At 42.2% G+C, this 12,139-nt stretch overlaps 1 protein-coding gene across 2 annotated transcripts in view; it reads left to right on the top strand.

Annotated features, from left to right (window-relative positions):
* Positions 1-6,865, top strand: part of LOC132891930 (dedicator of cytokinesis protein 9-like) — a 262,272-nt gene extending 255,407 nt beyond the window's left edge. For both annotated transcript variants that reach the window (XM_060930066.1, XM_060930065.1), the window contains exons 50-53: positions 3,915-4,105; positions 4,212-4,312; positions 4,436-4,574; positions 5,839-6,865. In XM_060930066.1, the coding sequence (XP_060786049.1) occupies positions 3,915-4,105; positions 4,212-4,312; positions 4,436-4,574; positions 5,839-5,964 (557 nt within the window). In that variant the 3' untranslated portion in view covers positions 5,965-6,865. The remainder of the gene's footprint in view (positions 1-3,914; positions 4,106-4,211; positions 4,313-4,435; positions 4,575-5,838) is intronic.
* The last annotated feature ends 5,274 nt before the right edge of the window (positions 6,866-12,139 follow it).

The raw sequence follows: 12,139 nt of genomic DNA, 5'->3' as shown, positions 1-12,139 counted from the left end.
TCAGAGCGCAGGATTTGATGGAAACCGCACCGCAAAAAAATAAATATATGTTATTTACCAGCTGGGAGGTCCGTATAGTGAAATACCGTGACCGAGGTCTTGAAAGTACTGACCGAGGGCCTCTGGGCCGAGAGGTCACGGTATTTCAACATACGGATTGACCTTAAGCTGGTAAATAATATATTTTTATTTTTTTCTTTACCAAATTCTAACAGAAAACGAGAGCGCCCGAAAGGGAAAACCGAGCCGAGGCGAGCCGCCATTTTGAATCCTCATTCACTGTAATGCAAATGGCTTCCTCCTCAGTATACAAGTGCACTTCCATGACAGGAAAAAGACTACATTTTGCCACCTATGTAGTCCCCTATTTATACAAAATCGAGTCATTCAGGATTCAGCCATGTTTTTGCTCGGCGTTAGCAACAGTTACAGGTTTTTAGCTTTCTCCTGAAATGTTTTCTTTTATTTCTTCTTCCTCAGGATAGTAAAACTCACTTTCGCTGTGAAGACATTCATTATCGCTATCCATGCTGTAAAATTAATGCTATTATGCTGAGAAATGCTGGCAAAAATGAATGAATGAATAAATGAACCCTTTATTGTCACTAGTCACAAGTACCAGCGAAATTGGCCATCAACCCATCTGTACATATACACATACATACAATTGATAGAGGGGGAGTAGACAGGACAGGAAGACAGGGATGGAAAGAAAAAAACAGAGTAACATGAGGAGAGGGGAGGAGAAAAAGCAACCTCCACACTATGCTCCTGTGGGGAGTACAGTGTGGGAACATTAAAAAAAACACCTCAGCACATAAGCACAAAATAAGTACACTTTGCAACATGAAAACTCAGGACTGGAGGGGGGTGGAGGCAACCCAGCACAAGCAAGCAGCCTTCCGTTCCTGCAGCCATGACTGCGCTGGTCGTGCACCCGCTTGTCACACTGGGGGTAAAATTTATAAGATTTTTTTGATGAAAATCAAAAATTAAATTTTTTTTTTCCATCCAAGATGGCGCCGCAGACGGCTGCCACGGGACTTTGCTCTCTCGTACTTTCTATGTTTTTGTGTAATTGTTGTGTTAATTCTTCTCCGTGCTTCACAGAATGCTGCGCTGAGGTTTTTTTTTAATGCCTACACATTCCGGTCCTGATAGGAGCAAAATGTGTGGGTATTTTTTCCTCTCATCTCTCATTTCTCAGCCTCTCCCTTCCTGACAAGCCTCTCTCCTGCTTTGCTTCTGCGGACTCGTCTTGTCTGAGAGACCCTTCCTGCACTGTTCTCCGAATCGAAATTATGGATTTGATCAACTGGTCACTTCACGCAATTGAACAATGTTCTCGACAAGAAGTCTGGGTTTGGGGGAACCTGCCTGTCCTGCCGGAACGTTTGCAGCCAGATACACCATGGATGCCTGGGAGAAGTGGCGTGTGGTGTGCTTGGCGATTCTTTCCGTGGAGGACATTGAGGATATTTACCTATTCGGAACCATGATCACAGGATTTTTGCTGATTGGACTTGGCATTGCCCTGGTGTATCGAGGAAATCAGTTAACGGTGGCAGCTGTTCAAAGCCCCACAAAGCTGCCCGACGTGATTGAGGCGGTGGGCAGAGCTGTCGGCACTCAGACTGTGGCTGTTCAGAACTTGAGTCGCAACATTGATAACATCATGGAGAAGTTGATGGCTTTGCAAAGAGAAGTGGATCATTTTGGTGGCCAGAATGGACAAGCGGGTTAAGCGAAAAAGGACATGTCTACCCATCTTAAGTCTAAACAAATTCCAATCTTATCTTGGCTCTCCCAGCCAGCACTGCCTTCAAGGCCGTCGCTGTAGAAACGTGATTCTCCCCTTGGAGTTCACTGCAGTGAGACTCTCTGTGGGTGTTTTTTTTTTTCCTATACTTTCTTTCTGTCTGTACTATGAAAGCTAAGTTGAACTGGAGTCAAATTCCTCATGTGTGTAACATACCTGGCAATAAAGTGCTTCTGATTCTGATTATAAAAGAAGATAAATGTTGACACAAATTGCTACTATGTTTGTTGTTGTTGTGAATGAATGAGCCGCCAGAGGTCCGTAACTGGGGTCCATACAGTAGGATACGGACCCGCTTGCCAGCCAATCAGAGCGCAGGATTTGATGGAAACCGGACCGCGAAAAAATAAATCCAGTTATTTAATTCCACAAATCATATTACAACCCCAATTCCAAAAAAGTTGGGACAGAGTACAAATTGTAAATAAAAACAGAATGCAATGATGTGGAAGTTTCAAAAGTCCATATTTTATTCAGAATAGAACATAGATGACATAAATGTTTAAACTGAGAAAATGTATCATTTAAAGAGAAAAATTAGGTGATTTTTAAATTTCATGACAACAATACATCTCAAAAAAGTTGGGACAAGGCCATGTTTACCACTGTGAGACATCCCCTTTTCTCTTTACAACAGTCTGTAAACGTCTGGGGACTGAGGAGACAAGTTGCTCAAGTTTAGGGATAGGAATGTTAACCCATTCTTGTCTAATGTAGGATTCTAGTTACTCAACTGTCTTAGGTCTTTTTTGTCGTATCTTCTGTTTTATGATGCGCCAAATGTTTTCTATGGGTGAAAGATCTGGACTGCAGGCTGGCCAGTTCAGTACCCGGACCCTTCTTCTATGCAGCCATGATGCTGTTATTGATGCAGTATGTGGTTTGGCATTGTCACGTTGGAAAATGCAAGGTCTTCCATGAAAGAGACGTCATCTGGATGGGAGCATATGTTGCTCTAGAACCTGGATATACCTTTCAGCATTGATGGTGTCTTTCCAGATGTGTAAGCTGCCCATGCCACACACACTAATGCAACCCCATACCATCAGAGATGCAGGCTTCTGAACTGAGCGCTGATAACAACTTGGGTCGTCCTTCTCCTCTTTAGTCCGAATGACACGGTGTCCCTGATTTCCATAAAGAACTTCAAATTTTGATTCGTCTGACCACAGAACAGTTTTCCACTTTGCCACAGTCCATTTTAAATGAGCCTTGGCCCAGAGAATATGTCTGCGCTTCTGGATCATGTTTAGATGCGGCTTCTTCTTTGAACTATAGAGTTTTAGCTGGCAACGGCGGATGGCACGGTGAATTGTGTGCACAGATAATGTTCTCTGGAAATATTCCTGAGCCCATTTTGTGATTTCCAATACAGAAGCATGCCTGTATGTGATGCAGTGCCGTCTAAGGGCCCGAAGATCACGGGCACCCAGTATGGTTTTCCGGCCTTGACCCTTACGCACAGAGATTCTTCCAGATTCTCTGAATCTTTTGATGATATTATGCACTGTAGATGATGATATGTTCAAACTCTTTGCAGTTTTACACTGTCGAACTCCTTTCTGATATTGCTCCACTATTTGTGGGCGCAGAATTAGGGGGATTGGTGATCCTCTTCCCATCTTTACTTCTGAGAGCCGCTGCCACTCCAAGATGCTCTTTTTATACCCAGTCATGTTAATGACCTATTGCCAATTGACCTAATGAGTTGCAATTTGGTCCTCCAGCTGCTCCTTTTTTGTACCTTTAACTTTTCCAGCCTCTTATTGCCCCTGTCCCAACTTTTTTGAGATGTGTTACTGTCATGAAATTTCAAATGAGGCAATATTTGGCATGAAATTTCAAAATGTCTCACTTTCGACATTTGATATGTTGTCTATGTTCTATTGTGAATACAATATCAGTTTTTGAGATTTGTAAATTATTGCATTCCGTTTTTATTTACAATTTGTACTTTGTCCCAACTTTTTTGGAATCGGGATTGTACTATATTCAGACACATCGTCCAGACTTCACAGTTCCTTTATCTTCTTGAGCTCATTCTTTTGCTGTATTCCTCATTCTCCATTACTAAGTCAGTCTCTTTCTCCCACAGCCACACACTGTTTCCCATACGTTAAGAAGCGGATAGCAGTGATGTATCAGCACCACACAGACCTGAACCCCATTGAGGTGGCTATTGATGAGATGAGTAAAAAAGTAGCTGAGTTCCGGCAGCTCTGTGCCTCAAGTGAAGTGGATATGATCAAACTACAGCTCAAACTACAGGGCAGCATCAGTGTACAGGTACACAATCCAGCTGCTTTTAAAATACCATCAGTGTGAATATGACGTACAAATATGTAGACCTAAGAACCTGCTACTTGTGCTTAACCTGCTGTCCCTGCACTAGGTGAATGCTGGCCCATTGGCCTACGCTCGAGCTTTCCTTGATGATACCACATCTAAGAAATACCCTGACAACAAAGTTAAACAGCTCAAAGAGGTGTTCAGGTAAGAGTTTACACACTGTAGGCCAGACGATGTGTGAGGTTCCAAACTGGAAAAAAGTCAGGAAAAACAATTCCCTTTAAGTGTGAGGTAGCTATAACGTGATTTGTGTTGTGGTGTATGCAGGCAGTTTGTGGAGGCATGCGGTCACGGGCTGGGCATTAATGAGAGGCTCATCAAAGAGGACCAGCAGGAGTATCATGATGAAATGAAGGCCAACTACAGAGACCTCACCAGGGAACTCTCTGCAATTATGCATGAGACGGTGAGATATATATAAAAACACATGCACAACACACAGCCACTTGTGCTGTGTCAGGTGGTTTTACCTAGCCTGTTATACTGAAGATTTGTGTGTGTGTGTGGGTAGAATGTTACTTGTGGGTCAAAGATGAGATGTGGCTTTTTTGCATCCCATGATTGTTCATTTTACACTTTATTAATATGCATTAATATTACATAGGCACAGTGGTGTAGTGGTTAGCACTGTTACCTCACAACATGAAGGTTCCAGGTTCGAACCTCACGGCCGACGGGGGCCTTAATGTGTGGAGTTTGCATGTTCTCCCCGTGTCTGCGTGGGTTTCCTCCGGGTGCTCCAATTTCCCCCACAGTCCAAAGACATGCAGATTAGGTAAAATACCCAGCCACCGGGATTGCACAAGCCAGTGTATCCTTAGTTCCAGTCCCAAGCCTGGATAGATTGTCTTGTCTTCAACTTGTTCAGTATCATGCTAGCTGAATGGAATATATCTGATATACCACAAAAAAAGCCAGCCAATATCTCATCTCATCTCATTATCTCTAGCCGCTTTATCCTGTTCTACAGGGTCGCAGGCAAGCTGGAGGCTATCCCAGCTGACTACGGGCGAAAGGCGGGGTACACCCTGGACAAGTCACCAGGTCATCACAGGGCTGACACATAGACACACAACCATTCACACTCACATTCACACCTACAGTCAATTTAGAGTCACCAGTTAACCTAACCTGCATGTCTTTGGACTGTGGGGGAAACCGGAGAACCCGGAGGAAACCCACGCGGACACGGGGAGAACATGCAAACTCCACACAGAAAGGCCCTCGTCGGCCGCTGGGCTCGAACCCAGAACCTTCTTGCTGTGAGGCGACAGCGCTAACCACTACACCACCGTGCCGCCCCTAGATGAGGCAGTACTCAAATGCAAATAGAAAACATGTATATTTATGGTTTCTTAAAGTTGAGATGTCAAATTATATTACAGGCAAACCTGATTTTTTGTGTTTTGGTAGTTTGCCAGAATTCAGCCACAGTAATATCCAGCTGGTTTTCTCAGACCACTTCACATTTCTTTTTTCCATATTTTGGAAGCCCTTGTCTTTCACCCATAAACCAACAATGTGCCCATGTCTAACATTTTCTTCTCTCTTTTTCTCCTCTGCTAACATGACCAGATTGGATGGTAAATGCATATTTGAAGTTCATATTCCTTATTCCACCACACTCCTAAATTCTGATATCTTATTAAGCCAGTTGTCTCTCTCTGTAGATCTCTCCTGTGGAAGATGTCATGAAGAGTCCCCTGCCTGACTCCCTTCACATTTTCAATGCCATCAGTGGCACTCCCACTGCAGCCAGCATCCAGGGCATGCCCACGTCCTCTTCTGTGGTCTGAGCTTCACCCTGTAACCTTTCCCATTTGGTGTATGACTACCTTCACACAACTCTTAACAGCAAAATGACGTCTTCTGTCACTGTTTTTGTTTGTTTGTTTGTTTTTCATTCCATCTGTTTCTCCATTTCCTCTCTCTTCAAAACCCAGTATAGAATTTCTGTTCCATACATGTGACCCTGGAATAGAGAATAGAGTAGCAGTATGTGACCTATTAGCTGGTTTTGGGTAAACATATTTTAAATGATTTTTAATTTCTGTCCCATTCTGACTGGGAATCTGAGTTACTGTTTCCTGTGGAGACTTTTTACATGTTATATACCCATCGTCCGCCAAGTGGGTTTTTTCTTTCTTTTTTTTTTTTACTGATTTGTTTCATACTCCTTGTTTGTCATTTCTAACTTAAAACTCTCTATAATACCTTATGTACAGAATTTCAGTTTCAGATGTCTTACAGATGGCTTGGCCTCTTTATTTCAAATTTAGCTTCACTTTTCTTTGTTTTATATGAGAAAAAAAATATGATGGAATCCACAAACATAAGCATCACACACACACACACACACACACACACAAATCACTTTAATGTCTCAGATGGAGATATTTTTAAAGCCATGACGTGTATAAATATCTAAATAGAGTGCAATATGAAGCAAGCTGAGCTCTTGCTGTGTTTGATACACTGTAAGCTTGGTGTTGATCCTTCTTGCCAAAGAGTGGAGAAGAGGAGCCAATGAAGGAGCAGACACATTTACCACACTAGTGTTCCTTTAAATGTTTATCAACTGCTTTTTATATTCACAATGGAGATTTTTTTCAGTCTCTATTTAATAGAAAGTCACTGTTCTACTGTATGTCAAATGGTCTCTCATGCTTGTTTTAAATAAATGTCGCTATTTTAAAAGTGTTTCCTTGTTTGTTGTTTAACATTTTAAATATTCATTCAATTTGGCAACTAAATCATTTTAGCTGCTGCTTATAACAAGTCCTTAAAATATTTTAGCATAAATAAGCAGGTGATTATAGGAAATCGCGTGTGCTGATTGGTGGAGAAATTCAGACTATTTCTCGATAATCACCTCGAGCAACTCAGCAAAATGGTGGCCAGTCACTTTGTCACTTGTATGGGAGGAAGAATTATGAAAGAAAATGTTGTTCCTAAAAGCACTCAAGATGCTATAGAGTTTGGTCTAAAACTATTCAAAGTTAAGGTGGAATTGTGATTTTATTTTATGTATTTCAAAACAAAGTATTTTATATGAGTCGGCATAGATAAGCGACACAGCCCTATGCACGTTACATTTAAATGCCGCTTTTGAAGTTTGAAAAAAATTATTTTTTTAAAATGATGGTTTATTTCGAACATGTAAACAAACAATGAATAAATAAGCAGATAATAAGAAAAGCAAAACAGCATTTGCAAAAAGAACATGTAAAAAGCCACTAAATTAGAAAATAAACCTTAAATAATATAGATAATAATATATCAAAACAAAAGAAAACAAGACAAAAATACAAACAAACAAGGATTAAGCAGTTTTGAGTTTACATGTCCGAAAAGGAGTGGGCTGAAGTAAAAACTTATTTAATCCCACCCCTCTACTTTAGTCAATATAAATTGATTATCTAGCTTCCTTATATATATATATATATATATATATATATATATACACACACACACGTGCATCTCAAAAAATTTGAATATTGTGAAAAAGTTCAATATTTTCCATCAGTTATTTAAGAAAGTGAAAATATTATAGACTCATTACACACAAACTAAAATGTTTCAAGCATTTTTTAATTTTAATCAGTATGGCATACAGTACAAAAACATTTAAAAAAATCTCAAAATGGGGGGCGTCGTGGCTCAGGTGGTTAAGGCGCCATACCATGAATGCGGGCGACCCGGGTTCGATTCCGGCCTGAGGTCATTTCCCGATCCCTTCCCGTCTCTCTCTCTCCCAGTCATTTCCTGTCTCTACACTGTCCTATCCAATAAAGGTGCAAAAAGCCCAAAAAAATATCTTTAAAAAAAAAAAATCTCAAAATATTAGAATATTTCATTTCGAGTTTGAGTAAGTATGAACACGGTGTATCTCTCGGTCTAGTTCAGTACACACAACCACAATCATGGGGAAGACTGCTGACTTGACTGTTGTCCAGAAGATGATCGCTGATGCCCTCCACAAGGAGGGTAAGCCACAAAAGGTCATTGCTGAAAAGGGTGGCTGGAAAAGGTGCACAAGCAACAGAGATGGCCGCAGTCTTGAGAGGATGGTCAAGAAAAGTTGATTCAAGAACTTGGGAGAGCTTCACAAGGAGTGGACTGAGGCTGGTGTCAGTGTATCAAGACCCATCACAAACAGACATCTTCAAGAAAGGGGATACAACTTTTGCATTCCTAATATCAAGCTACTCCTGAGCCAGAGACAATGTCAGAAGTGTCTTATCTGGGCTAAGGAGAGAAAGAAATGGACTGTTGCTCAGTGGTCCAAAGTCCTCTTTTCAGATGAAAGTACATTTTGCATTTATGTAATTTAGAAATCATGGTTCTAGAGTCTGGAGGAAGAGTGGAGAAGCACAGAATCCAAGGTGTTTGAAGCCCAGTGTGAAGTTTCCACAGTCTGTGATGATTTGGGGTGCCATGTCATCTGCTGGTGTTGGTCCACTGTATTTTATCAAGTCCAAAGTCAACACAGCCATGTACCAGGAGATTTTAGAACACTTCATGCTTCCATCTGCTGACAAGCTTTTTGGAGATGCTGATTTCCTTTTCCAGCAGGACTTAGCACCTACCCACAGTGCCAAAACTACTACCAAATGGTTTGCTGACCATGATATTACTGTGTTTGATTGGTCAGCCAACTTGCCTGACCTGAACCCCATAGAGAATCTACGGGGTATTGTCAAGAGGAAGATGAGAAACACCTGACCCAAAAATACAGATACGCTGAAGGCCACTATCAAAGCAACCTGGGCTTCAATAACACATCAGCAGTGCCACAGGCTGATCACCTCCATGCCACACCACATTGATACAGTAATTCATGGTAAAGGAGCCCCAACCAAGTATTGAGTGTATAAATGAATATACTTTTTCAGAAGTTGGACATTTCTGTATTGTAAATCCTTTTTTTGATTGATCTTAGGGAATATTCTAATAATTTGAGATACTGGATTTCTGATTTTCATGAGCTATAAGCCATAATCATCAAAATAAAAAAAAGGCTTTAAATATTTCACCTTACATGTAATGAATATAGAATATATGAAAGTTGACCTTTTTGAATTAAAGTATTAAAAAAGGAACTTTTTCATGGTATTCTAATTTTTTGAGATGCACTAGTGTGTGTGTGTGTGTGTGTGTATATATATATATATATATATATATATATATATATATATATATATATATATACACACACATACATACACTGTATATTACTTATTACTTCAACTATTCAAATATCAATTCTCTATGACTATATCATATAATTAATTAATTATATATGTATATCCATGGCGGCACGGTGGTGTAGTGGTTAGCGCTGTCGCCTCACAGCAAGAAGGTCCAGGTTCGAGCCCCGTGGCCGGCGAGGGCCTTTCTGTGTGGAGTTTGCATGTTCTCCCCGTGTCCACGTGGGTTTCCTCTGGGTGCTCTGGTTTCCCCCACAGTCCAAAGACATGCAGGTTAGGCTAACTGGCGACTCTAAATTGACCGTAGGTGTGAATGTGAGTGTGAATGGTTGTCTGTGTCTATGTGTCAGCCCTGTGATGACCTGGCGACTTGTCCAGGGTGTACCCCGCCTTTCGCCCGTAGTCAGCTGGGATAGGCTCCAGCTTGCCTGCGACCCTGTAGAACAGGATAAAGTGGCTAGAGATAATGAGATGAGATGTATATCCATATGTCTACACATAAGTTTACTACAAATACCACGCTCACATTGGAGAACAAAATAAAAATAAAACAAATAGACGAAGACTCAAAAGAGAAAAAAAGAAAAAATACACAATAAGCAGTCAGTTATGATTAATCCCCTTCATCCTTATACCTTGTGAAAATCAAATAATCACCTGTAGAGTGGCACGGTGGTGTAGTGGTTAGCGCTGTCACCTCACAACAAGAAGGTCTGAGTTCGAGCCCTGTGGCCAGCGAGGGCCTTTCTGTGTGGAGTTTGCATGTATATGTATATATGTATATATATACTGTTATTATAATGCCAATTATGCACAATATGCCAATCATGCCAATAATGCCAATATACTTGAGCTGTATGTATGTATATGTATATATGTATGTGTATATATAATATGTGTATCAGCTGGATAGTACAGTGGTAAGGCTCACTGACTACGACGCAGGAGATCGGGGTTCGAATCCCGGTCGGGGCAAAACATCATCCAGTAAGGGTCCTTAGGCAAAACCCCTCATGATATATCAGCCTACCTCAGGAATGAGTGAAAACATAACTGATAGAGTCATACCGGCTCATACCGGCTCTGCGTCAGTTGCTAGGGAACCAGGGCAAACTGATGAGAAATGGGCTACTGGAACAAGACATCAATGGACGAGGACAGAAAATACGGATTTGCTGGAATGCTACTATACAAGCAATCCCAGAGAGAGGGGATACATGCAGAGAATGTGGGACCATTGGATACTTCGAAACCCACAATCAAGGCTAACAAAGAAACAGCTATTAGCCCAGTGTTCCAACAAGCCCCAACAGCTAACAGCCTCAACACAAGAGCTGCTGACCTGAGAAGGAAGATCGTGACCCAACTGGATGAATACCGAAGCTGAGTTGCCAAGTACCTTCAGAAGATCTACTAGTAGATGTGAATGCTGCTCTGAAGACAATCTCCACAAGAACCATCACTGAGACCAACAAGCTGATACACAGTACAGCAACAGTAATCATGGAGATGCTTGGACACAAGGTGGGCTCGGGACATAACAAACAGTATCCACCATGGAAGAGACGATTAGAGGCCAAGATAAAGGCAGCAAGGAGAGAAGTTAGCCAGCTAGCTGAACTACAGAAAGGGAACATGGTGAATAAAGGGGCGCCCAGGAAGTACAACTCACTCTCCATACCAGAGGCACTCGAAACTGCCAAACAGCGACTAACAGCTCTGGCCACCCGGTTGAGGAGATACACCAAGGAAGGAGAGGCCAGGAGAATAAACAAGCTGTTCTCCACTGAACCAGCCAAGGTGTACTCTCAATGGCAGGGGAACAACAACCGGTCAGACCCACCAAGAGCTGAGGTGGAAAAATACTGGAAAGACATATGGGAAAGAAAGGCATCACACAACACTGATGCCCAATGGTTAGTGGACCTAAGAGCTGACCACAGCAACCTCCCAGAACAAGAACCAGTAACCATCTCAATGGCAGACATCCAAGAAAGAGTGTCAAAGATGAAGAGCTGGACAGCACCAGGCCCCGATATGATCCATACGTACTGGCTGAAGAAGCTAACTGCACTCCATGAACGCCTAGCAGCACAGATGAACCAGCTGCTGAGGGATGGAACCCACCCAGAATGGCTAACCCAAGGCAGGACAGTCCTAATCATGAAGGACCCCCAGAAGGGACCCATCCCATCCAACTACCGGCCAATTACCTGTCTCTGCACAACATGGAAGGCCCTGTCAGGCATCATTGCGGCAAAAATGAGTAAGCATGTGGCTCAATACATGAGCGAGGCACAGAAAGGAATTGGCAGTAACACCAGAGGAGCCAAGCACCAGCTACTGGCCGATAGAACAGTCGCCCGAGACTGTAAGAAGAGACAGACCAACCTGTGCACTGCCTGGATTGACTACAAGAAAGCCTACGACTCAATGCCACACACATGGATACTGGAATGTCTGGAACTGTATAAGATCAACAGGAACCTAAGGACCTTCATACAGAACTCAATGGAAATGTGGAAGACAACCCTAGAGGCCAACTCAAAACCCATTGCCCAAGTCAACATCAAGTGCGGCATATACCAAGGAGATGCGCTATCACCACTGCTGTTCTGCATAGGCCTGAACCCCCTCAGTCAGATCATCACGAAGAGCGGCTATGGGTACCGATTCCGTAGTGGGGCAACAATCAGCCACCTGCTCTACATGGATGACATCAAGCTGTATGCCAGGAATGAGCGAGAAATAGACTCGCTGA

This window comes from Neoarius graeffei, chromosome 9, assembly GCF_027579695.1.
Source record: "Neoarius graeffei isolate fNeoGra1 chromosome 9, fNeoGra1.pri, whole genome shotgun sequence".
NCBI lineage: Eukaryota > Metazoa > Chordata > Actinopteri > Siluriformes > Ariidae > Neoarius > Neoarius graeffei.
Note: the sequence above shows the minus strand (reverse complement) of the source record. Positions and strands in the feature narration are given on the sequence as shown.